This window comes from Musa acuminata, chromosome BXJ1-7 (assembly GCF_036884655.1).
Source record: "Musa acuminata AAA Group cultivar baxijiao chromosome BXJ1-7, Cavendish_Baxijiao_AAA, whole genome shotgun sequence".
In the NCBI taxonomy this organism is placed as follows: Eukaryota; Viridiplantae; Streptophyta; class Magnoliopsida; order Zingiberales; family Musaceae; genus Musa; species Musa acuminata.
This window is the reverse complement of record NC_088333.1, coordinates 3,741,863-3,766,983: the sequence shown is the minus strand read 5'-3', so window position 1 is coordinate 3,766,983 and position 25,121 is coordinate 3,741,863. Positions and strand designations below refer to the sequence as shown.

At 39.2% G+C, this 25,121-nt stretch overlaps 4 protein-coding genes across 8 annotated transcripts; 1 reads left to right on the top strand and 3 right to left on the bottom strand.

Annotated features, from left to right (window-relative positions):
- Positions 1–175: 175 nt before the first annotated feature.
- Positions 176–4,486, bottom strand: LOC135678296 (trihelix transcription factor GT-3b-like). Its single transcript, XM_065190912.1, has 3 exons — positions 4,141–4,486; positions 926–3,981; positions 176–812 (listed from the first exon to the last, which is right to left on the bottom strand). Exons 2-3 carry the CDS (start codon positions 1,289–1,291, stop codon positions 264–266), a joined length of 915 nt encoding a protein of 304 aa, XP_065046984.1. The 5' UTR covers positions 1,292–3,981; positions 4,141–4,486; the 3' UTR covers positions 176–263.
- A 335-nt stretch (positions 4,487–4,821) lies between these two features.
- LOC103990609 (MOB kinase activator-like 1A) lies at positions 4,822–11,024 on the bottom strand. Its single transcript, XM_009409811.3, has 7 exons — positions 10,911–11,024; positions 8,947–8,995; positions 7,987–8,095; positions 7,645–7,738; positions 6,343–6,476; positions 6,096–6,259; positions 4,822–5,339 (listed from the first exon to the last, which is right to left on the bottom strand). The coding sequence occupies exons 1-7, from the start codon at positions 10,931–10,933 to the stop codon at positions 5,265–5,267; spliced, it is 648 nt and encodes a 215-aa protein (XP_009408086.1). The 5' UTR covers positions 10,934–11,024; the 3' UTR covers positions 4,822–5,264.
- Positions 11,025–12,438: 1,414 nt separating this feature from the next.
- On the bottom strand, positions 12,439–18,401 carry LOC135678295 (cyclin-dependent kinase F-4-like). 5 transcript variants are annotated; one of them, XM_065190910.1, is made up of 19 exons: positions 18,278–18,401; positions 17,105–17,451; positions 16,884–17,014; positions 16,530–16,814; positions 16,367–16,445; positions 15,943–16,011; positions 15,770–15,859; positions 15,552–15,690; positions 14,969–15,071; positions 14,824–14,876; positions 14,670–14,736; positions 14,114–14,222; positions 13,890–13,955; positions 13,710–13,778; positions 13,546–13,615; positions 13,332–13,451; positions 13,183–13,214; positions 13,025–13,100; positions 12,439–12,874 (listed from the first exon to the last, which is right to left on the bottom strand). In XM_065190910.1, the coding sequence occupies exons 4-19, from the start codon at positions 16,535–16,537 to the stop codon at positions 12,627–12,629; spliced, it is 1,398 nt and encodes a 465-aa protein (XP_065046982.1). In that variant the 5' UTR covers positions 16,538–16,814; positions 16,884–17,014; positions 17,105–17,451; positions 18,278–18,401; the 3' UTR covers positions 12,439–12,626. The 5 variants fall into 5 exon arrangements, with proteins under 5 accessions (XP_065046982.1, XP_065046983.1, XP_065046979.1 ...); XM_065190911.1 differs by having other exon boundaries at positions 16,889–17,014; XM_065190907.1 differs by having other exon boundaries at positions 16,530–17,014.
- A 2,739-nt stretch (positions 18,402–21,140) lies between these two features.
- Positions 21,141–25,049, top strand: LOC135678294 (protein MODIFYING WALL LIGNIN-2-like). The gene is made up of 3 exons (XM_065190906.1): positions 21,141–21,581; positions 24,192–24,394; positions 24,536–25,049. The coding sequence occupies exons 1-3, from the start codon at positions 21,486–21,488 to the stop codon at positions 24,852–24,854; spliced, it is 618 nt and encodes a 205-aa protein (XP_065046978.1). The 5' UTR covers positions 21,141–21,485; the 3' UTR covers positions 24,855–25,049.
- The last annotated feature ends 72 nt before the right edge of the window (positions 25,050–25,121 follow it).

Genomic DNA, 25,121 nt, shown 5'->3' with positions numbered 1-25,121 from the left:
GATGTAGGAATGGCATGACATCCATCATTCTTGTGGCAAATAGATCATGTGTTGGTGATGTAAAGAAGCCATGTCTCCTCGTAACCGCTGCGATGTCAGGATCGATTGCTCGCCATTGAAGAATGATATGCCAATGTGCGTAGTAGGAATTATTTGAACCATAGAGATCTATAAATTATGTTAAATGGGAAAATATCTCATACGTTGTGTTAAATTAATTCGACATGAAATGATCATCAATGGAATTCAAGAGGGAGGCCGTCTCAGAGATCATCATCTTGGATGAGCTTATTGAGCAGAGTGGTGAGGAGGGCGTCCCTCTTCTCCGCCCGGCTCTCCTCCCTCATCCTCCGCTGCTCCTCCCGCTCCCGCCACGCCTGCTCCAGCAGCAGCCGGTCCCTCTCCAGCTTCTCCATCGACAGCCGCCACTCATGCTCCAGAGCTCGCCGCTCCTGCGCCCGCCGCTCCACCGTGTCCTGCCACCGCAGCTCCATCCGCCGCTGCTGCTGCAGGAACTCCTGTAGCAGCTCCCGGATGCCGGCCGACCTCTGTCCCCCTCTGCTGCTGTCGGCCTTTTTCTTTCTGCTCCTCGAGAGGCGCTCCTCGTCGCTGCCGTTCTCGTCCTCGTCGTCCTCCGGGAACTCATCCGAGGAGGATCGATCCCCGCTAAGCCTCTTCAGCTTCTTCTTCGACGGGGAGGCGATGGACTCCGATTCCAAGAGGAGCCGCTGCGTGTTCTTCGCCCGTTCCAAGAACACCGCATTCAGCTCCTCGAAAAAGGGGCATTGCCGGCCGTCCGCGGGATCAGCGGCCTACAGAACAAATCAAAGAATCAATTGGGAGATACCGATCGAGATCAACGAGGCAAGATTGGGGGAACCAAGAAAAAGGGGGAAAAGAATGATCGACGAGAAAAGGGTGAGACCTTGTAGCGGTTGACGAGGTTCTTCCACTTGCACTTGCACTGGTCCGACGTCCTGCGGTGGCCGCGCTCCCGCATCCTGGCGGCCACCGCCTCCCACAGCGTCCTGCTACGCCGCGCCACCGCGAGGTCGCGCTCCAGCTCGGCCCTGATCGCGATGAGATCCCGCGTCTCCTGCTGGCTCCACTGCGGCACCTTCTCCTCCTTCACCCTCAGCCGCGGCTGAGGCGGTTGCGGTACCCCTGCGCTGCCGCTCGTGTCCAACATCTCCGCCGCCGGCGCCGGGTTTACCTGCAGTGGGATTCCCGCCACCATCGCCATCCGCCCGACGTAGCCACCGTCACCACCTCCTCCTCCTCCGTGCATCATCTTCTCCCACCCCTCCGAAAACCCCAACCTTACTATTTTTCCTCTCTCTCTCTCTCTCTCTCTCTCTCTCTCTCTCTCTCTAACGACGTATCGCTCTTTCCTCTCCTACCTTTACTTCTTGCGCTTATTGCCTCTATAAAGCTGCCGACTGTCAGATAATTACTTTGATGCCATTTCGTATTATTGATATCTTAAATTTATCGAGGAATTTAATCCCCCACTCACTACTTAATTTTTTAAATACATAATTCATTAAAAAAAATCTCCTTAATACGGATCAGTACGCCTAAATAACGATTTTCTACTAATATACTTTATATTAGTTAAGATGCTCGTGTAACAAGTAGCAGTTGAAAATCAATTGACCCCTTGGTCAAAGTCAACATTCAAACAGTCTCACAAATCCTATAATTTGAATAAACATGAATTGTCGAGTGCAACTTAAAAGACTAGTCTAACATTTCTTGTTACCACATTATTTGACCACACCTAAAGCATTAATCACGTCAGGATCCAAACTCCCAAACTAAAGAAAGAAAGAAAGAAAGAAAAATAAATAAATTTTGAAACAATCAACTATCAGAGGTGGAGAAGTTGAAAGGAAAGATCTTGTAAAGATAAATAGCAGAATATTAGATAGCTGTCTTATTCATGACCCTCAACTCTACTGTGGAAGAACACGTAACAAATGATGTTGGATAACTTTAGGAGACCACACGGATTACAATAGTGTGGAAAGGAAGAGAAGCTTCGATTAGAGAGCACAAGGTTTGAAACAAAGACTGCGGAAAGCGAGGAATATGTTCCAAGGGAAGTCGGTGGAAAATGCCGCTTGATCGAGCACAGAATAGTGCTGTCGAACACGAGCCGAATACCATCGTCATCTCATGCATATATGTATTGTATGTAGGAGGTACTATGGTCAAATTGTCTGCCCATGCATGCATACGGCTGACCATTTTTGAAATGGATACAAATCAGAAAAGTAAATCCAAAGGATTGACAAAAAAGAATGAATAAATTGTATGACTATTTATGTCTATCTCTTAACTAAGAACTAAATGAGCTTGGATAATATGTTCATCAAAAGCTGTTTGAGAGCAAACAAGAGTGTGGCTTCCCGGAAAACGTTACGGCATGTCAGGGTCGTATGGTGGGGGAAGTTGGGATTCGGAGGGGCCCGGTTCAGGGAAACCGCGTCGCACCATTACTTTTCCCGCCCATCCTTTTCCTTGTGGGGATGATTGGGCGCGCGTGTCCGCCTCGTTTTGCCGTGTCTGAAGAACATCATCGCTTCGCTTCATTTGTCGCCTCGCTCGTCCTCCCCTTACCACATACGGAGAGGAGAGGAAGAGTCCGTCACGCCAAGTGGGAACCACCGGATGGTTGCCGGTGTGAACACGCATCCGCATCCCCGTCAACTCCCTTCCTTCGCCCACAAGACAACTTATACTATTATTACCAAAATATACATATACGTGTGTTATTGTGTGAACACTTTGTTTGGTTTTGCTTTCGACAGGAACTCTTTTTTTCTTGAGACGTGGACTCGGATATCATCGGATTCATAAAGAACTGCAAATAGGTAGACGTAACAACTGCAAATAATAAAAAAATGAATTCACTCATTCATTATAGTTCAGTTGTCACGTCTTTTCCAAATCAAATCAAAATAAACTGTCCAAATTAAGTATATTTTCCCCGATCAATCGACCCCTAAAGTCGTTCATTATAGCTCGATTGTTACGTCATCACCAAATTAAATAAAAAATAATTGTCCAAATTTGGAATATCCTCCGCAATCAATTGATTGGTACCGTACGCTTACGCAGATTTGTTATTTGTTATTGTGGTTGCCCCGAACGATTTCACTTGGCGTGACGACAAGTCTCAATACTTGGGTCGCCTACATTGGCCTGCCACGACATCGAACCCGGATCGGCGCGGTTGCGCTTGTCTTGGTCGAGCCAGGGAACATTGTCCGCATTTGGCGAAAGTGGGTGCATCTCACGCGTCAACATCATCATGCGCATGATGCTGAACGCGTTGTAGACACGTGGCCCATTCAATGGGCATGCACGAATCTCCACAACCTTCAATCTCCAAGTACACACTCGACAAAACAATTTCCTTCCAGGGAAGCAGTTCCAATGACCCACTCGGTTAGCCAAGCGGCACCGAACTGTGGTTCAAAAAATGGGATCCACTTTTACCATCCAACCGGGAAGGGGAATCCTAATTTTAACTGATACCCACGCCCGATCTCTCGTACGAGACATATTCTTGAGATGAACTTAAGCCTCTTCTTGATGGTGATGTCTCTTCGTTGCTAAGACGTTAGCATTCTAATGAAGAAACTGAGAGAATGCTAGTACTGAACAGAGTTGATGTATCATCTTTACTGATCTGCATCGCGATCAGAGTCGAGTGCAGAACCGAAAAGAAGAAGGTTGATGTCAGTCCATTAGCATTCAAAGCAAGACACTGCCTCTTGAGGCTATTCCGCTTTGCCAAGATGGACTTAGATGCTAACCATAACGAAATGGGATGACGAAAACGTAATAACAGCGGCAGAATGGGCTGATGGAACGCAACGAGTATAGAAGAGGAAGAACGATTTAGTTAATGTCACATTATTACCTTGTAGTTCATTTGCTGTAGCAATCATCGAACCGGCCTTGCGCCCGTCCCTGTAGAGGAGAAACGAGAAGGACATTGTAGTAAACAGTATGTGAGCAAACAAAGTAGATATGGTTTGAAGTCGAAATCCACCAACATATTCAACGAGATGCTGAATTAAAGAAATAAGTAAAAAATAAATGCAGGGCTAACGTAACCCTAAATCTCACCTCGACAAAGAATTAATAGGATGAATCGATCGCTCATCTGCTGCGTAGTGGAACCCAGTCGCATACAACAGAGGCATCTCCGTCTCCCGATCGGTACTGAGAAGTCGCAAAGTCAAGCGAGAGAGGAAGCGTCGGAGTAGATACCAAGATCGGGAGGCGGCGATCAACCATCGCCCATACATGGGCGGCCGAGACGAAACCCCTACTCGAGAGTCATGGGCAGTGGAGACAGCGAGGACATCTCCACCGCTCGATCGGCACTCAATTGCCAAAAGGTTACCGCGGAGGAGGCCGCGGCGAAAAGGGAAAGCAGCTGCGATCGACCATCGCCCGTATAGGGGCGGAAGAGTAGAGATCAGAACCCCTCGCGAGTGTGGTTATTTATACGGCGGGTTCCGGTTATGGGGAAGAGCGAGTGGAATGAGATCGTTCCAGCACCGTCGGATTAGGTGGGCCCACCTGGCCTCGGTGGGATCCACTCGTCGCTACGGTATATGTTTCTCATGTGGATTTCAGTTGGTACGAAACGCGCGTAATTATTCGGTTTATTAGAATAAAAAGAGGGAAGAGAGAGGAAGCGTTCGAAACAGAGCAAAAAATGGTATACAGAGTTCCCAACAGAATACGAATCGACTGCATCGAAGCATCAAAAAGGTGGCATGCATCTTTAACTCCACGAGGTTACAGCTTCAACCACAAGATTTACATATTATTATTGGATCAAAAAGAAAACCCAAATGTCACATCCTAATTCACATTAACCATCAACGATAGATATTAGGCCAAAATGGTCCTCTAAATTATGAGAACTGGCATTTCATGTGGTGTCTCCTTAGGCAACTTCTAATCACCTAGTAGTCTTGTCTTCTAGGCCAGCAAAGATATTAGTCCGATGCTTCGAGAGCATCTGAACCAATTCGACAAACAATATACATCAGCCTTGTGAAGACACAAGCTATGTAATCATCCTTGGCATTTATTCACCAATACATTAATACACGAATACACCCCACTGTATCAGCATACAAGTAAATAGAAGGAAACCAAGCAGCGAACTAAGATTTAAGATGACGATGACAGTTTTCAAGATCAGAAGTACTGCGGATGTCTCTGAATAGACAGGCTTAATATGGAACATTGATGGATTCTATCAGCTCCTGAAGTGGGGCAAGTTCCTTCTTGTCGATCAAGCCAAACTCCTGCATCACAATCACATGAAGATGTCAGCAACACATTCCCACAAGAAGTTGTTCAAATGTATTGCTTTGATGAGAACTGTAGACAAGGCAGACATGAAAAGGGGATGAGACCCTTATCGTAAAAATGTTAAGCAAATTCTGTACCATTCTGCATGAGGCCAATGAATCTTGAGGCATTTAAGGTACACATTTAGAAGCTATTAGTAAGGCAAATTCTCTACCAATCCAATGGTACCATGCAAATTAATGAGAAATGTTAAAATATCCTAAAATATATCTATCAACCTAGGTACAGGTCCATATCCATCTTAAAAACCAGTAAGAACGAATGAAGATAACCAGACCAGTTGATCTATGTTATATCTCATGGAAAAAAGGGAACTAATTTTCAAAAAAATAAAAACCAATACAGATCACGTTATGCCCTCATGATTCTTTGCCATCAGGCTCATAACAGCATGGAAGATTAAAATGTTTATATACAGGAGATTTGGACAAGATGGACTGTCATATAAGGACTGATAATCAGCCACTTATTAGTTTCATTATGGAGGTTTACTGGTTTATTGATAAATATCTCCAGAAGAAAACGGATAATATCCAGAATGTCTAAATCACTTAGTTATTTGAGTTTGCCCTAACGAATAGAGTGGTAGGAACAAAATACTGAAAAGCTCTTACGCAAAATGGGAATATCAAAAAGGTAACATAAAGATGCATCAAGTACAAATGGCTACAAGAATAGAAAGTGCTTACATAAGTGAAAAGAATGAAATGCTTGAAGCACGTATTAAGATGCGCCTCTTCCTTGAGGCTGACAATCTTCTGAAAATGTGAGTGGTATATGTGGGCATAGACGCGGAACAAGCGCTTGAATATTGTCTTTACAACTTCTTTAAAGTTTGGAGGGAAAGGTGTACCTGCAAGACAGAGACCAGATGTGCAAACAAGTAGGTGCACGTAGGAGAGAAGAATGCAATTCATTTATATCAACAGCCCCTACCTAGCTTTTGAGGAAATATAGACTCATCATCAAGCTGAACTTCAATCCATTCCATCAAGTACTCCACGTACTTTGGTGCTGAGACTTCAATAGGCTTCTTTATTTGTACACCGTCTGCCCATCGATACTCATACCTACGTATTTAAGTGTACTCAAATAACGAGACAGGTATATGCTAAAGCAACTAGACAACCAGGCAGCACTAAAGTGGGCACAAATGTAATGTTTTATTAAGCTTTTATCTGATGATAGTGAACTAAAATATTGATACTCATATTTAAAATCACAATCTATTAATAGAGAAACATGAGCAGATTTAAGGGTGCCTTGACCAGCTTGCTTGCAGTGCCTTGTCTAGGAGGCTTTGCCGGGAGTAAGTATAGCATATTCTAAGAAAGCATAAATAGCAATTATTCAGTAGTGGCAAAATATTCAAGAATATGTTTAAATTTCTTTCAAACGACATAAATCAACCATGGAGTTGGAGAAAGCTACAGATTCAAGGTTAAGAAAAGGGACAGGGATAAGTTCTTATCCAACATGAACAATGCACCATTTTGGTTGCATTGACTGCTGGAGATGTTACCTAAAATGACGCATGATCAATAATGTAAGATTTCCTTCCCAAATTAGTTGGATATTGCAAATTTTTACTTATTTGTATCTGAGAAAAACCTTTGAAGGGAAAAGGAAACACCATATGTAACCTTTGACAAGATGCCTAAGATCGGGATACAAGATTGTAATGCTATCAGATAGAAGTTTGTAACCAAACTGCCACAACATCAGTTATGTTTGTGAATACTTTGCAAAATGGTATAGAACTGTTAATTGTCACAAAAAAATTATTAATGTTAGTTGAAAAGAAGTACATCAAGGTGAAGAAAAGAAAAAGATGGTAAGGCAGGCCAGTGTAAGAAGCCAGATCTTACAAACTAGTTGATAAGTATCCTTTTACTGGAAGACTTATTCAAGAAGATGACAAGATATTGCAAGAACAGGCACATAATATACAAAATGAATAAAGAAAAGAAGCTTATATAACCAATATTTTCATAAGATATCCCATTTTCACTCTCTAAGCTTACCGTAAACCATACTAAAGTTAAAAGAACTGTATTGTGATGTTTTTAATGGAATATGCAACTACATAATTTGGTCAAGTATTCAATGCTTTCAGTCAAATATATCGAACTACAATGTGCAGGATACTCATAAGCCTACTTTACAACATTACTTACTGATAGAGTTTGCATGAATTTTCAACAACTTAAGCACAATCTTATGTGTTACATAGCATACTTTGGACCTGCGGTCATTGTAGGACAATTCTCAGGTGTGCAGAATTCTGCTAGTGTGCCATAAAGCAGATTCACCTGATTGAAGAAATCAACAGCTGAAAATAAAAATCGAAGTATTAGCCTCATCACCTGCATCAAATTGAAGAAACATGACCTAAATTCGACTGGAAGCAACTTTCTTTTGACACATTACAGATCTACAGTATCACACCATCATATTCTGACACAGTAACTTAACTTCAGAAATAGCAACTAGTCAATTTCAACACATCCAAAAAACTAAAAAGAACAGCAAAAAATGGAACCTATGCTTAGAAGCATCATTAAGTAAAAAGAACATTACTATTGACTGCAAGCCACTCATTCAAATCCTCCCCAGGTGGGAGTCTTACTGCTTCCCTTAGGTTTCCACTACCCAGAGTTGCATCAATGTGTTTCCGGAGTTGGGCACCCTGCAGATGTAAAAGACAAGCATTAATGGAGGAACATTCCTTATTTTGTCCATAGTTCTCCCAGAATCTTAATAAAATATTCCTTCAGATATCACAAACCAAAGGTCCTGTACTGAGTTAGAAAGTTGTCTAATGTCTTATCATTGCTGAAGCAAGGTTTTCATACCAGCACCATTCTGTCTTAGAATCTAGTCAGACCCACTGATTGACATGGACCAGTATGGTATAGTATTCCTTGATACACCTCGGTGCATCAATAAGAAATACTAAAGGAATAGTTAACAAGTAGGTACAATCAATACCTTATTATACCATTATGATATTCAACCGGAATGGTCCGCACACCACATTGTCTAAAACCATGGTTTGGAGCATATAGATAAGCAAAAGAGAGGTACTGGAGAGACAGGAGCCTAAGAAAGGACAACTGGATGCACACGCACAAAACCTTAGCCCTACATTTAGAAAGGTTATTTTCATTTAAGAATCGTTTTCTAGAAGGACAGCAAAACCATTTATGTGGAATTCTTGCCTAGTAAAAGTTTTAATTACTGATTAGTGTGTTCTTCCACCTCTCTGAGTCATTCCCTTCTCGCTTTCAACTGAAATTTTCTTTCCCTGGGAGATGCACTTGGATAGGGAGTTGAAGCATCCTAACAGGCCAAAAGATTAACTGTCTGAAATTGTCTGAGGATACACAATGAATACTTGGATAGAATGGAAAAAAAATGAATTTTAGTGGAATTAACTTAAAAAGGAGAGACTTCTAACATATTGTTTAGTCCTACAAAAAGGTAATGTTCATCTTCGTATAATTCAAGAATTAAACAGATAACACAGTGATAGACTACCTTACTGCCAGATGGTGCACTCTTTTTAGGCCGAAATGTCCTCTGGTTCCTGAAAAAGAACAAATTAATATAAGGGACAGAAAGAATTTGATGAGATAATTATATGTTACCACAGTTCCATATGCTTTCAACAGAACCCCTCACACAAGGGATCCTAATACTTCTAGTGTACCTAAAAAATTGTGGTTGCCGCCAGTGCCACAAAAACAACTCAACTTACTTTTGTGATTTAATCATCATTTTCCAGTATCCGTAAAACAGCTCGTTTCAGTTGGTTTCCGCTGTTCTTGCTGGTTTTGGCCAGTTTCAGGGAGATTTAATAGAAACAACTGCTTTCTCCTAGAAGCCAACCAAACTTGACCAAAAATCATGTACGCCGTCATTATTATAAAAAAAATTTGCGTTGTGGGCTAATTTGTCAAGGTTTAGGAACTCAACATTCATTATTAGTTAAAACAAGTGTTTGGAGGGCTTTTCGTTAAAAAGTAACAACAGTATATTTTCTCATTGATTCCATTCAACAATAATTCCTTCATTAATATTTCAAACCTGACATTAGCACATATTATACCAACGTCTTCATCTCGCACTTTCACATTTTATTGTGACTATTTTATCCTTATGCACCATGTTCACTGCAGATCATTCTTAAATGCATAGGAAAGATGAACCATCCTTCAGAAAGGTGACTACATATTGATGAAGCTTTCTTCACTAAAGAGGCCTTGATGATGTAGAGGGACCTGCTAGTCCCAGATCACCGATATTATTTTAAATTATTTTGATCGAGTGATTCGTTGCAGACGAATTTTCATTGACCAAGTAATTAATTGCAAAATTAGGCCCAGTGAGGCTTAAACTACCAGAGTTGCTAAATATTCAATGATGAAAAATAAAAATCTGAAAAATGAAGTTCAAACAAACTTCCCATAAAACTTCATGTCAATATTTATTTTGAACAGTGACAGGACATCAAGAATGTGTATTTAAGTCTTCAAATCCAATCCCGTAATACTTTAGGCATTAAATGAGAATCACATATCCTTGTCATCTATTTTGCTATTAGCCATCACACACTTATCTGAAATGCATGATCCAGCTAAAAGCTACTCATATACTTCTTGATATCAGCTGAGGTTAAAAGTTAGCAATCTTGTTAAGAACTCCTCCAAGATATCTTTTCCTAAGCCAACCATCATTTTGTCATGTTTCATGCCAGAGGACATAATTCAAGCTTCTTGTTTCAGATAAAAAATAGCAACAATTATAATCACATCTGCGACAGAGAAGATACTGGTTGTTTAGCTGACTATTGAGTGTTGAGCATCCAATTCCAAAGCATATCACATGGCCAACCAAGAACATGTTATTTGCAGAATTTTCATCTAAGAATTATGCCAACAATCAAATTCCTTTCAATTAAGGACCAAAAAACATAACACACCATCACCCCATTCCCAGTACATTCGCGCTGATTTTTTTATGAATTTCTAGAGGCTGTTCCTTATTTTACTGATCAAGCATCCAAGTTCAAGCGGTTATACCATAAATTTGACGAAGGGATTTGCACGGAGCTTTCCACGATCTTCTTAGAGTCCCCAAATGGAAAGACCTCACCCTGATAACTAAATTTCGACTCAAAACTAGTGTGAATTTATCAACCACATTATTAGCAAACGAGCGGAGCATCTAAACACGTTTTCGCCGCACGAATTTGGGGCCAGGCCATCAATACCGGACCTCCATCAATAACAATTACCAAAGATCCAAAAATTATGACGAGGTCATCCAAGAAAGAACATATAATCCCTTTTAACTGCCCAGCATAAGATGCGACGAGGGAATTGGGGGAAAAAAAAAAGTTGAAAAGGAAAGCGATCGAAGTGAAAGAACATATAACAATAAATCCCACGAACTACAACGAATCAAAGAGACAGACGAGGCGTGGAGCGATCGAGAGGTACCTTCCGAGACCGAAGAGGCTCATGGCGGATCGGACCGGATCTGATCCCGCGATCGAACTCTTCGTTTCTTCCTCGCTAGCTTTTTGTCTCGGAGCCACCCACAACGTATATATATACATATAAAGGGGTACCGAAAGTTTTGGTGTGATTCGCTGTGTACATTGAGGCGCCGTACGGCCTACACGAAGCACTTGAGATGCCGTCATGGAGTCTTTTGGGCATACTGTGGTGAGAAATTGTGTTTGCTGGTTTGGAGGAGACAGATAAGTAGCACAGCGACTCTCACGCCCACCTGCTCGAAACAAGTCCGGTTACGGCTACGGTTGCGGGTCCACGAACCATGTGGTGCATGAGTTGGCAACCGGTGATGCCCGAAAATTGCAAATATTATTCACTTAAGAAATTTAATTTTTAAAAAAACGAATTTTCGAAAAAAAAAACCAAAGTTTGAGAATTTTCAGTAGAACGCCCAACTTTAAAAAAATTTCGCAAAACACCTTTGGCCACGTAAAAAATTTATTTTGCCTTTATCTTCGGAGGTATCGTGGGCATGAGCATGGACACGTACACTAGTCCTAGTCGAATCTTAAGGGCATCACACATGCGAAGGGAAGTGATTGATAGGATTAGCTCGCGTATAAAGAGGGACGATCGATGAGGTTAGCTTTGTGCATAAAGGTAAAAGCAATCGGGAGAGAATAGAGAGAGCAACCAACAGGACCAACATATGCATGAAGGTTCAAACTACTAAGGGAGAATCATGGAATGTTCAAAAAGCGATTTTTCGAACTGCTGTAACAAGCAAACAAAGGCTAAATATTCAAACACAAGTTAAGCTGCTGTAACAAATTTTCAAACTTCGAGATTTTTATCAAAAATTCACCCAAAAATATCATTTTATTATCAAAATTTATTCTACAAATAAGTCTTTTTTAAAAAACGATAATCAATTAGTTAATTTAAAAATAATTTTAAATGAAAATTATCTGAAAATCTCTCTGCTTCAAAGGCTAAATATTTTTTTACCAAAGTTTTAAAAAGAGAAAAACAAATCGTTTGTACTGTCCTAGAAAATTAATATCCACTAAATAATATTGAAATTAACTCCTTCCCTTCTCATCTCACTTTGATCCTATTCATGGAAAACAAAAAACTAAACTTTAAAAAATAGGACGTAGAAAGCAAACAAAGGTTAAAAAAAAAGGGACAACGATAGAAATAAAAAATAAAAATAAAATGTCAAATATAAAAAACTTAATTATAGAATAAAAATTAAAGAACATCTAAAATTATAAGATCTTAGCGACAGTTGAAATAGAAAACACATGTTAATAGTAAAAAGGTAGATTAAAGATAATTAAAAATGACTAAAAATAAAACATTAAAAAGCTGTTATGAAATATGAAGATTATTTGACAAATAGCGATCAATCAGATGGAAAGATCTAAAAATTGGATAGTTAAAATAGAAAGGGCAAAAGGATTTTCTGAGATTATCCAATAATAAAGAGAAATATTCTACAGTATCATTGGTAGAACAGCAATGTTTTATAGATTTGAGCCTTGAATAGCTAAGAAATATCACATATAAAAAATATCATATGTCGTAATAAGCAACCGTAGTCAAACGTCGTCGACCAACAACACGAAGAAATTTTTGTGTAATAAACCAAACAAGTTCTTAGCTTTGACTTTTATTGTAGGGCAGTACAAGTCCTTAGCCTGCAACTTTTCTTGCATGGTAGCATCCAGCTGCTGGAATATCATTAGGTCGGCCAAGTAAAGCAGTGCGCCCGTGCCATATACCAGATTTCAAGGCAGGAGGCTGTGTCACTAGCTGAGATGGCTCCCTCGCTGGACGCAGGTTCAGATTTGGTGCTTTCCCAGCAATATGTGAATCTCTGTTTGGACTCACCGTCAAGTGAGCCAGTTTCTCAACCACATTACAAGTCATTCGGGAATATCCTGGCATAAAAATAGAATTTTTAATAAAAACAGAAAAAAAATTATTCTCTGGGTAATAAACAATTAATATAATGCTTTACCAACTCATCCAAGTCGAGCACAAAGATAATAGGAAAAGAAATGTCGGAAATTAAAACCATGAAAACATACCAGGAGTGTTTCTTGCAGCTGGTTGATGTCTATATGGTTTAATATCATTTGTATCAAATCTTTCATTCTTGTTTTCCTGTAATTACAATTAGAAGGGATCAGAGACTAAACTTAAAAAATATATTCTTATATAAGGTGGCAATTAAAATACTCTCTACCTGGTGACTCATCTTGATATTCCTTTGAACACCTGCCACATGACAAACATGGTTAACGGAAATATTTTGGAAGGGCAAATCCATTGAGTAACATGATCGGATGGATTAACCCTGAACAAAAAAGAAAAAGAACAAAGAAAAAAAATCACCTGTCCTTGAGGACTCATTTACATTTGCAAATGATAAATTGCTCGACATTCTTACATTGGACAAAACTTCCAGAGAATATCTTCTAGCAGCCTCTGATTCTAAAACTCCTTTCATGATAACTAGTAGTACAGAGTACGAATTAGTTCAAGAGAGTTGCATTGTCGTAATAGTGACAACAAAAGTGAAAAAGGTAGAGAAAGAAGAAGAGAAAACCAGATGGAGATGTTTTTGGTGCTCCCACTGATAACCTAACACGAGGGGATGGTGGGATGTAGAAGCACGGCTGTCATATTGTGACAAATGTGTCAGAACCTACTTTTGTACTTGTACCCGTCTGAATGAATCATGTTCAAGATGAGCAATTTACAACATATAACCTGGAAGAAAGAATGTTGAAGGACCTCTACAGATGTGGGCCTTCTACTGGGATCCCAAGAACAAAGAGACTGTCAAATAAAAGTAAACAAATTATAACCCTAACTGAACATCTTTGAAGGAACTCATATCTCATGCCTACATTCACTCTTAAATGCAGACTTATCTGAGATCAGGCTTACCGAGATGAGGTTTACTGCATCCTGGCTGGCTGAAGGAATTAGCAGAGAAAGAGGAACACTCGCTAACTGACATAGAGGGAGAGAAAATGAGCTTCAATTATTTTTATGACATCAAAATCAAAAGGAAATATTTCTGAGCATGCTGATCACTGATTTTTACCAATAACACTGAAAATAACAAAAGGCATATACAGATTGGAACATGTAATGAAGCAACATACAACCTGTGGGAACTGAAATTTAATAGCATCTGCAAGTTGCAATCCTTTAGCCCAGGAGTTCCTATTAGGAGGTCCAATGACGCTGCAAATTTTGTAGATCTCATCTGCCTCACTGAATGATAAGCCAAATAAGCTACATAAGCATTATATTAAAAAGATGAAGTTGCAGTAGAATTCTGATTATTCATCCCATGTACCATGCTTGTCAAAAGTGTAAAAGACGACAATAACCAAGACAAAGAAAGCAAGACCGAGACGGCTCTTAATCACACTTCAGATGATGGTCTTAACAAAAAAAAAAAATCCAAGTTAATTAGATGACTTCAAAAGGATGCAAACAACAACTCCGGCCTTAAATTCACTGATGTTGTGGTGAGGAATTGACTGCATAGCTTGCAAGTTTGACATCGAACTTGTTTAAGGGGAAAAAACCTCTTTTCACTCGGTATGATACATATTATAACCAAAATGTAAATCGTGAGATGAGTAGAGGGGGTCTTTAATACCACTTCATATGTTAAATAATACAACACATTGTTTTTTCTTCCATTTGGTGTACCTCGATCCAGGAAAAAGGGGACAGAGTGTGAAAAGCTCAGCGATGATAGCTCCCATTGCCCACATATCTAAAGTTGAAATGAAAGTTGATCACAATTGCATATAACAGAAAAAAATTATTAATATTCAACAGGAAACAATTCTAGTGCACTAACCAACTGCAAAATCATAAACAGAAGATTGAAGCAAAACTTCTGGGGCTCGGTACCTACATCATCAACAAATAACACAATTATGATAAGGAACCAAGTTAACTTAGAAAAGGTAAGACAGCATATGTGAATAATCAAACATGCTTACCAGCGTGTGGAGACATATTCTGTGAATGGTGGCTTTGAAGAGGCTTCACGAGCAAGGCCAAAATCTGCTATCTTTAGAATGTTCTTTGTTACCAGTATGTTCTCTGAGAAAGACACAAATCTTATTTAGCAGAAGGCCATCCCGATCAGAATGTGACATAGCTCTGTTGGTCAGCAGATGCCAGAGGAATAAAAAGCTCAAATGAAATTAATCGACTTGTGCAGTTGGGAAAGCCAGGAAAGAAGTTACTCAAGGATGTATCTGATCCAAGTCTAGTCCACCAATCAAAAGCATAATAAACCAAAAGAAAATGTTTGGGAGTGAAGACTAGTATGAACATTTGGGCTACCTAGAACATTAATAAAAATCCACATTAATGGGAGCCTTGTGTGCTAGGCTACCGTTTTCTTAGGACATTCATATAAATGGCCAAAGTACATAAGCTGTTTCAGTCTGAGCTAAATAATCAAATACAACTCATGCTTGTTAGACTCCATTTAAAGTATGCTATCTGTGACAAAAACAGTGAGATAACAATAAGCACACATATATCAGAAAGAATCTCCAAAAATGAGTGCAGTACCAGGCTTCAGATCACGATGGAAATAACCACGTTGGTGCATATAAGCCAGAGCTTGAAATATCTGAAAGCACCAATTCCGGATTTCAACCTCTGTGAAGGGCTTGCCCCTTTTTTTCATAAGTTGATAAAGATTGCACTCCTGACAGAAAAAAAGTTTATTAAAATCAGCTGTCAAAAAAGATTCAGAGAGCAAAAAGAAAGCTAGCACAGAGACATACCATGTACTCGAACACTAGGTACAACGTATCATTCTCTCTAATGACTTCCTTGAGCTTGATGATATTCGGATGGTTCAGCCTTCGCAGAGACTGGAAAATATTTAAATCCTTTGTGTGTCATGAGATTATAAAAGAGGAAAAAGCATCATTCACACATTAAGTTCTTAAGTTACCTTAACTTCCCGGAGATTTAAGCATTCTTCCCAGGAGTAGTACTTTATTTTCATTTTCTTAATAGCAACCTGTCAATACCAAAAGTCATTCATCCTGTAACAATCTAGTGGTGGTGACCATAGTTGCATTAACAGTATGAAATATAGAAACTTCATTCCAAAATGAATAAGTTCTGACAAACAGTCTCCCCACATACTCAACCTCACCAACCGACCACACACACACACACCCCAGCAACCCCAAAAGAAGGATATAGTCTGTAGCATTTGGCTCTGTTTTTTTAAATCCGCTAGTGGAAGAATATATGCATTTAAGGAGAATCAAATATAATCAAAAAGTACTGTTCATATCCATGATACTTAGGCAAAGCAAGGTTATAGATGGTTAACGTAGTGGCATGTTAGTTTCTCAAAAAATACATACCACTTCACCACTTTGTTTGTTTATTGCTTGCCAAACAGTCCCAAAGGTTCCATCTCCGACTTCCTTGGCTACCCTGTACCTGCAGCCAAGGTAAAAATCCCTATTGAATATAACTTACTGACATTAGCAGTAAAATCCCACCAGATATAAAAAGAAAACTCACCTTTCCATCTTTTGCTGAATATATAATCACTACAGTCTGTCTTATTCAAGAGAAGGGTGCCTATGCACAATGTATATTTCACACCTGATGAAACACTTATGATTGAAATGAACTTCTGAGGACAAGGAAACACTAGGCAAAACTTCAAAGACGATGGGGGAGCATAGAATCATCCTGATGGACTAACTCAGAAACACTATTTTGTCAATGCTTGTCGGTATAGTTCCTGGACAAACATTTACATCCCTTTGCACTAGGCAAAAGGTGTGAGCAACAAAATCTTTCCTGTAGTATATTAATGGTATCAGTCATCACTTGATAAGTGCAAGAGTCAAGCATGACTTATGTAGATACCTAACCGATTTAGGACCCATTGTTGATTCATGCTCGATTAAAGGCATACATGACCTCCAATGGAACTCAAAAAACAAGATCCAATGGATGGAACGGTGACGAAGTAGGATCAGATATGGTGGAAATGACACCTGAGATTAAAAAAAAAAAGCCCAAAATTCATTGGTTAAAGTATGAAATAAAAGGTCTGAAATATAAGAAAGCCATCTCCTAAATCATACCAGCACTGTTATCCTTGTGCAATAGGATCATGATAACTTAAGCTGCATTGACAACTTAAAGAAAGATGGATACGCCAAAAGCTGTTGATAGCATGAAGAACTTGCGTGCAGCAAAGTCAGCTTACAAGGCTGCACTATTAACACTACCCCGACATCAGAAAAAAAAGCTGCATGGCCGCCTTTGAAGGTCGTAGAACAGTAGCAAGCTTCTATGTGCAGTTGATGAAAAAGATGAGAAGGAAGGCTCCATGCACAGAAAGCCTCCAGTCAATAACTCCATCAAGAGATAAAACTCGGCACTTAATAGAATGTAACAAAAAACACACTTGCTCCATGTATCAGGTGACCTGACAAAACAAAGGGACCAAAAGTTTTACCAATACAAATTAAGAGAAAGCTTGTCTCAATATTGATTAAAGATGTGCTCGCAAGTCCAGAATAGAACAATGTTCATTAACTGACTGTTTCTATTTCATGGAGTATGGCTAAACATTTGAAAACCATTTCAGGGATATGCAAACCTCAAAATTCAATTTTCCTCAATAATTAAGCGACTAAATTGACAGAGATTTCAGTATGCACCACAGTGGTTATTCTTGATTAGATACAAACAATCTCGACCTTACATACATTAGTTTGAACCTAAAAAGTAACAAGGTAATTACATACTTCAAAAAGCATCCATAAATCAAGGACATACGTTATGCTTAAAAGAATACGATATTCACCTAACAAATTATCAGTATAAGCAAGCAGATCATGTAATATATAGATCATGGGTTTTTTTTAGCATACAAACCATGTATGAAGTCATCAACATATGCTTATATTAAACTATATCTCTTTCTTGATGACCAACGGCATCAACAAACATAGCCACACCTCCAGCATAGATATCATCGAAGGATCAAGAAGCAATGAAACCATAGAGACCAAACCCCTTTCGATCACGAAAATTCCTTAGATCCACTAGATTACCCTTCAAATCACAGTCCCGAAACTCCACAAAACACAGTTGGAGGTTCCTAATCCTAATCGGGCCATCGAGACCGTAGGGTTCGATCCACCACCACTGCCACCACCGCCGCCGCCGATCGAGAAGAGGACACCGAGATGCAATGGGAAGAAGCAAAATCAACATCGAGAAATCACTAATCGGAATCAGATCGACACCTTGCGGTCTTCCAGCAGACCAATCCTCCCCTCCCGCCGTGACCGAAGACCAAAAGAGCGAAGCAATACCAATACAATACGGAGGCCGAACGAAGAGGTATGGGGAGAGGGGGGCGCGGTCGAGCAGTTTATACCCAGGCGCCGTGGATACCTTGCTCCGCCGAAGTAGTTTACATAAATGGTACCCGCAGCAATACGAGCGACACTTATCCGGCACCCACCTGCGGTGTTTCAGGTGGGGCTCACTAAATCTGCCCAGTCACAACGCGTGTAAGTTTCGCGTACGAAACCCGCATTTCTTTTCAGCATGAGTTGAAGTATAACTTACACCGTGGGAATAGTATAATACCGCAGCCGCGGATATGGAATCATTTAGAACTCAATTATTAGCGTAAAAGAACGATCATTATTGTTGCAGTGGGACTGAGCTTAATCAAAGACAAATGGTCCTATCAAAACCCGTCACATCTTAATTCGATGATAAATATTGTCGATATTTACTAGTTGGGGATTGAGATCACCAACCTTCCCCCTTGTTCTTTCTCCTGTCCTCTAGTGTATCTCAGGCAAAATTAGGTTTACATGTCTGTCTCTCTCTCTCTATCTCTCTATACAGTGGAGTTACAGTAATCCTCCAAGGAATCAAAGCAGCTCAGTTGGAAGGAATATAGAAGATTTATATTGAGGTTAATGATATGAAATTTATAAGGAGGAATAGCTTCTATGACAAATTTTGCATAAGTTTGAGAGAGAGAGAGAGAGAGGAAGTATCTTGATGAGCAAAGTACTTATTGGTCATCTTCTTATCTATTTTAGTCTTCCTAAAATCCTTGATTACCTTTAAAAACAATGACCTAACAAAGAATCTTCTTATCAACTTGGAGCTTAGCTTAGTGGGTTTTTAGGTTAGAGTGATGACTTGCTGCATGAAATTAAAGGAAGGAATCTCTTTGGATGAAATCAGATTACCAGAAAGCCTTCAATTATTAGTTAATGATTGTATCAGCATTGACTATGAAATGAATGCATTAAATTATTCTCTATATTCATTTTGCATTCTATTGTCAATATGTGTATGTATGTATGTATGGGTCTCATAAATCAACTCTCAAAAAATAATCTCACAATTTATTTGACTTTTGTGATGTAAGTAGTCGAAATAACAATTCAGATCGATCTAATTGAATAAGATCGATTTTTTCAGTTTGAATATTAATAATTTTTGTTATCTTTGACTTGGTCAATTTTATTAGAAATACTTGGTCAACCTGAACCATATCAAAATGAAGCTTATTCAACTATAATATATGTATGTATGTATATGCATTTTATCAAATCATTTTAACTTGATATAAAAAAAAAGGTTTTGGTTTCACTTTCTAGAAAGTAAATGTGAGATTTTTAGTTTGACCTTTTGGGTTTGACTTTCTTGTTGCACCAAGAATTTTTAGTTGACCATTCAGACTTAAATAATAATTCTTTGCTTTAACATTCCAACCCCAAGTTGCATCGGAACTAAATGGTTTGCAGAAAGGGTTAATTATACATTAACTCTTGTAATTATATTAATATCACGAGCTTTATATTTAAAATTTTATAATAAGATCTCTATAAATTTAAAAATAAAATAAATAATCACATTTGACATCATATGTTAGATCGAAAGTAATAGAAAAAATAATAATTTTAACATCTATTTAGTTTTTAATAATTTTATCGATAAAAAAAATAAATTTAATATTCCACGGTAAAAAAGGATATTAAAAATTATTTTTTTACTTATTATTTTTATATCGATCCAATACGTGATATCACATGTTGTATTTTTCATCAATGTACATGACGATATTATGACAAATAAGATTTTTTGTTTCACTTCTAGAATTATTATGATCGTAACTTAAAATTTTTAAGTATCGAATCTTGATGAAATTGCTTTTAAATACATTTACGAATGTGTTTCAAGTTAAGTTTCCGAAATCGATTTTCAACGTACCAAGAAATTTTCATAACCGATATAATTTTTATCGCTGTACTAATTCATCTCCTCTTAGTGCCGATTTCGTTCCTTACATTAAGTACATAAATTATGATGCTAATAGGGTGCAAACGTAAAATATAATATGTAATAAGGCAGAATCCAACACATAATAATCAATCTTTATGTGGCAAGGTCACATTAGGCATAAACTATTGCCTAATATTCCAAAGTCATGTTTGGGGTTGGATTAGCCTCGCCGTGAGTTCATGCACTTTGTAATGACAAGTTGGTGTTTGTAGGTTCCCAAAGAGAAAAGGGTCATATGGTGTCACATGAACACACTTGCTTGTGATCACTTTTAGCCCAATAACATATCGTAAAAGGACAACGTGAGATTCGAAGTAAAATCATTTCACATCTTCTATTTTTTATTTATTTATTTATTTATTTATTATATTTTTATTATGATGATCGAAATATGATAACATATTTTTAGACTTATAATTAATTTAATTAAGATTAAGAGTCTATATAGAATACTTATATTATTTCATAATATCTTTATTATGATGACCGAAATATTATAATATTTTTAAATTAGAGATATTATTTTTAAAAAAAATATAAAATAACAAAAAACTATTTATTAAATGTAGCACGAATCTCAAGGTTAAAAATCAGAAATCATGCTATCATCCGCTTTATTTTTCGTGCGATCAAGGGGGAACCCGAAATAAAAAGGCGAGCGTGTCATATAGTGACACAAAGGAAGAGACGGTTCTGTTTCTGTTCACATTGGACTCCCTTTTACTTTATCGTTGCACACTCCCCAACCACCGGTGTGTGCCTGAGAGAGAGAGAGAGAGAGAGAGAGAGAGAGAGGGAGGGAGGGAGGGGAAGGAACCTTTCCAAGCACAAGAAGGAGCTCCCTCGTTCAATTTCTTGCTCTGGCCGTAGTGCAGAGGAGGTCGACGGCGAGGAGCCGAAGCGAGCTTTCAAGAACAAGGAGCAGCTCCCGCCAATTTCTTTCTCCAATAGAAAGGGAGAAGCTACCGTCTATTTCTGTATGTGAGAGAGAGAGAGAGAGAGAGAGAGAGAGAGAGAGAGAGAGAGAGAGAGAGAGGAGAATCTCCCGTCTGTTTCTTTCTCTGGTCATAGTGCAGAGGAGATCAAGAGGAGGAGGAGGTGGAGGAAAAGAGAGAGAGGGTTTTTGGTAGGGCGAGGGCGATGGAGAGGAAAGTGATGGTGGTCTGCGTGGCCGTGGGCTTCCTGGGGCTCCTCTCCGCGGCGCTCGCCTTTGCAGCCGAGGCCACCAGGACTAAGGTCCTCACCTTTCCCCTCCCTTCGGTTTTCCCTTCAAGATTCGGTTTCTTGTTCTTTGCGTTGGTGTTATTGAATAGGGAGTTCGTTGGCGGCGACTGCATGCTTTCTGTTACCTCTTGGATCTGATGTTTATTTGAGTTGGATCTTTGACTAGGATCGTGCAATCGGCAAATAGCTATAGGTTTTGTGTATCATGGGAGGAAATGGGATCTTGATGCTTCTTCTCTCCTGATGTTTCCTTCTTTCTTCAACATGTTCTCTATTAGTGGTGTAGGATTGGTAACGTATTTCTTATGCCCCAGAGATTCTCAAATGTTGGAAGCTGTCCATGTCCTATTCCTGAAGTCCCTCTTCTTGTTGCACCCAATAATAATTCAAAGATCTCAAACAATGCAACTTGATGGGGGTCAATTATTCATTTTGGTTTCTGTTCTTTCTTGGATCTGATATTAGCTTATAAATGGACCGGGAAGTTGTTATTTTCGGTAGGAGTTGGGGCTTTGACTACGATAGTGCAATCAGGCAAAGGGCTACTTGTTTTTTCACTCCATTTTGTGTGTATTGTTGGAAGGAGTTGTGATCTTGATGCTTGATGGTGTTTTCTTTGTCTTTTATCTTGTTACTTCTCCTGATGTTTCCTTCTCTTTAACATGTACTGCCTGTTAGTGGTGTAATAGTGGTTAAGTAGTCTATTTGGAGGTTAATTTCTCAAATGCTTGCCTATTTTTAAGTAAGTTGATGTGATGATTTCGCCAATGTTGGAAGCTGTCCAAGTTAGATATCTGAAGTCCATCTTCTTGTTGGACCCAATTATAGTTCGAAGATCTCAAAACAATGCTACATGATGGGGGTCAAAAATGGCTTCAAGTAAATTATTCATCTTGGGGTTCTGTTCTTACTTGGGTCTCATGTTAGCTTCTAAATGGACCAGGAAGTCGTTGCTTTGGTGCAGAGTTGGGTGTTTGACTAGGATCGTGCAATCGATAAAGGGCTATTGTGTTTTTCTTGTTTTTTCCCTTCCTTATTGTGCATTCCTGAAAGGGGTTTAGTGGTTAAGAACGGGATCTTGATGCTTGGTAGTTTTCAAATGGTTTGTCTATATTTAAGTAAGGTGATGTGATGATTTCACCAATGTCGGAAGCTGTCCAAATTATATATCCGAAGTCCATCTTCTTGTTGGACCCAATTATAGTTCAGAGATCTCGAGAAATGCTACTCGATGAGGATCAATCAAGGAATCTTGGTCGAAAACAGCCTTTGTTTGAATTGTTCATTTTTACTAATGCAATTTAGCTACCATTTTCTGTATCGTACTCAAAGAAACTAAGTTTCTTGGAAGAATTTAAGGGTGAGGGAACCGTTCAGAGTTTTTAAAGCTTGTGGCTACGGAATTTGGAAGGGATGCATGGTCAGGAAATGATTCAAAACAGTCTTGATTCTCTTGAACGTGTAAGGAGGAAAAAGAGTATTGCTGATTTGTAGAAAATGTTCCTCAGAATGCTTGGGAGGATCAAGAAACTGATGATGTAGGATGATGATGAAGTCAAAATTTTGAGGTTGGGATCGATGTTAGGCATATCTTTTACTTTACTTCCTTTTAACGAATGTAAAACTTTCTTTTTTTTATTAATATTCTTCGACCATTTTTTGTTTTATTTTTATCCACAGCCATTTACCCTTCCATCACAAAACATTGTTCCCCGTTTTAAGTCTAATTTTAGTTTAATCTTCTTGAAAGTAGATGAGGGATTTAGTATTGTAATGGTTGCTTTGTTATTAAGAATGAGTTAATTGCGACATTAGGATCATGGAATTGCAGGTAATATATTCCCTGGACTTTGATTGAACAACATGTAGCTACTTAAATGGCGATTACATAGCTTGTAATCTATGGAAGCGTTGTTTTTGTCTGTTCTAAAAGCTGATGAATGATTTGGAGCATTAAAGTTGGAATAGTGATCTTGGCTGTCTTATGGCTATCATTCATAGACGGAGCTTTTGATCAGATGGCTCTGGAAAGATACTCATCATGAACCAGAGAGAAGCATTTTACGAAAAAAAAGAAGAAAAAGAACAGCCTACTATTGGAGATGTTCTGTGTACTTTATGCATGATTTCATTAGATATGCATATAATTCCGTTCTTGATCTCTCCCCTCTTCTTGTTTTCTAGTCTGTTTCAGTTGGTTGGTCACCCTCATCATGCATAGACTGTTTGACGGGTGAATTCGATATGTTTACCTACTACCAATTGCCTGCTAGGTCATTATGCTGCCAATATTTCAAGCTGAGACCATATCATGACTTATTACCAGTTTGATGAGCCACACCATGATCCATAGGGCCAACCAAAGTAAAATTGTGAGACTCACTGGTTGAGGTTAAAGGAAAAGAGGGTAATAGCTACCGGTTTTTAGATATCCCATGATGCAATTTTTATGGTAAACTTTTCTAGAGCCATTAAATTGTTCTCTTATTTCTCTGGTACTGCCCAAATAAAAAGTGCTCAAACTTCCAATCAACATAACTTGTTATAAGATGCCAGCAGTAGTAAGTTCATGCGGCAAACATAGTGTGCACATGTTAATTCACTTCATTCTCAACCGTGCAGGCTTCTGATGTCCAAACAACAACAGGAGATGAATGTGTGTATCCAAAGAGCCCAGCATTAGCGCTGGGTCTGATATCAGCATTGGCTCTTATGATGGCGCAGGCGATAATAAACACTGTAGCCGGGTGCATATGTTGCAAGAAGCATCCTCATCCATCGGGCACCAACTGGACCCTAGGGTTGATCTCTTTCGTTGCTTCTTGGTAAGTTTCTGAACCGAAACTTAATTATCGGTGTCTGTCAAATATGGCAGAGATTAGCCGTTCCAAAGTCTTCACATAGATCATATATAGAAGATGAGATTATGCAAATAGTGAACAAGTTTAACGCTCATAATAATGCAGGGTTTCATTCATAATAGCGTTCCTTCTGTTGTTGACGGGTGCTGCCTTGAACGACCAGCGGGGTCAAGAAAGGATGTATTTTGGAGACTACTGCTACGTGGTGAAGTCCGGAGTGTTCTCGGGTGGGGCGGTGCTGTCCCTTGCCAGCGTCGCCCTTGCCATTGTTTACTACGTTGCCTTGTCATCCAAGAATGCACAAAGTTGGGGTGTGGACCAAAACCAAGGGGGCATTGCGATGGCACATCCTCAGGTCCCACCAGCTCAGGCAAATCCCGTCTTCGTGCACGAGGATACGTATAACCGGCAGCAGTTCCCCTGATGTTGGACAACACACACTAGCTGCTCTCTCAAACTTGGTCCGCTGTTCCCTGGGATTCTCTGCTCGGGCTGTCTTATTGTATCTTATGCTGAGCCAGGTATTAGATGTAACACCGGATACCTATGTCCATAATGAAAGGATATCGTCGAGGATTTTGTACTTTGCCAGAGGTAAACTCTTTACATTTCTTTGAAACTACGTTGCTTGCTCGTGGTCTGTCTGGTATTGGCTGCATTTCTTTGAGGTTTGTTTGTGTACTATGATGCC

Bases quoted from the DNA above. Each gene is read 5' to 3' on its own strand.
- LOC135678296 (XM_065190912.1), bottom strand. From the start codon at position 1,291: ATGATGCACGGAGGAGGAGGAGGTGGTGACGGTGGCTACGTCGGGCGG. The intron at 813-925 runs GTCTCACCCTTT...TTTGTTCTGTAG, and splicing joins ACCTCGTCAACCGCTACAAG to GCCGCTGATCCCGCGGACGG.
- LOC135678295 (XM_065190907.1), bottom strand. The intron at 15,072-15,551 runs GTACTGCACTCA...TGTCTTTCTCAG, and splicing joins CCATCGTGATCTGAAGCCTG to AGAACATACTGGTAACAAAG. The intron at 13,101-13,182 runs GTAGAGAGTATT...TTGTAATTACAG, and splicing joins ATATCAAGATGAGTCACCAG to GAAAACAAGAATGAAAGATT.
- LOC135678294 (XM_065190906.1), top strand. From the start codon at position 21,486: ATGGAGAGGAAAGTGATGGTGGTCTGCGTGGCCGTGGGCTTCCTGGGG. The intron at 21,582-24,191 runs GTCCTCACCTTT...TCAACCGTGCAG, and splicing joins CCGAGGCCACCAGGACTAAG to GCTTCTGATGTCCAAACAAC. The intron at 24,395-24,535 runs GTAAGTTTCTGA...ATAATAATGCAG, and splicing joins ATCTCTTTCGTTGCTTCTTG to GGTTTCATTCATAATAGCGT.
- LOC103990609 (XM_009409811.3), bottom strand. From the start codon at position 10,933: ATGAGCCTCTTCGGTCTCGGAAG. The intron at 8,096-8,946 runs GTAGTCTATCAC...TTACATCTGCAG, and splicing joins GTGCACCATCTGGCAGTAAG to GGTGCCCAACTCCGGAAACA. The intron at 6,477-7,644 runs GTATGCTATGTA...TTAAATACGTAG, and splicing joins ACAATGACCGCAGGTCCAAA to GTATGAGTATCGATGGGCAG.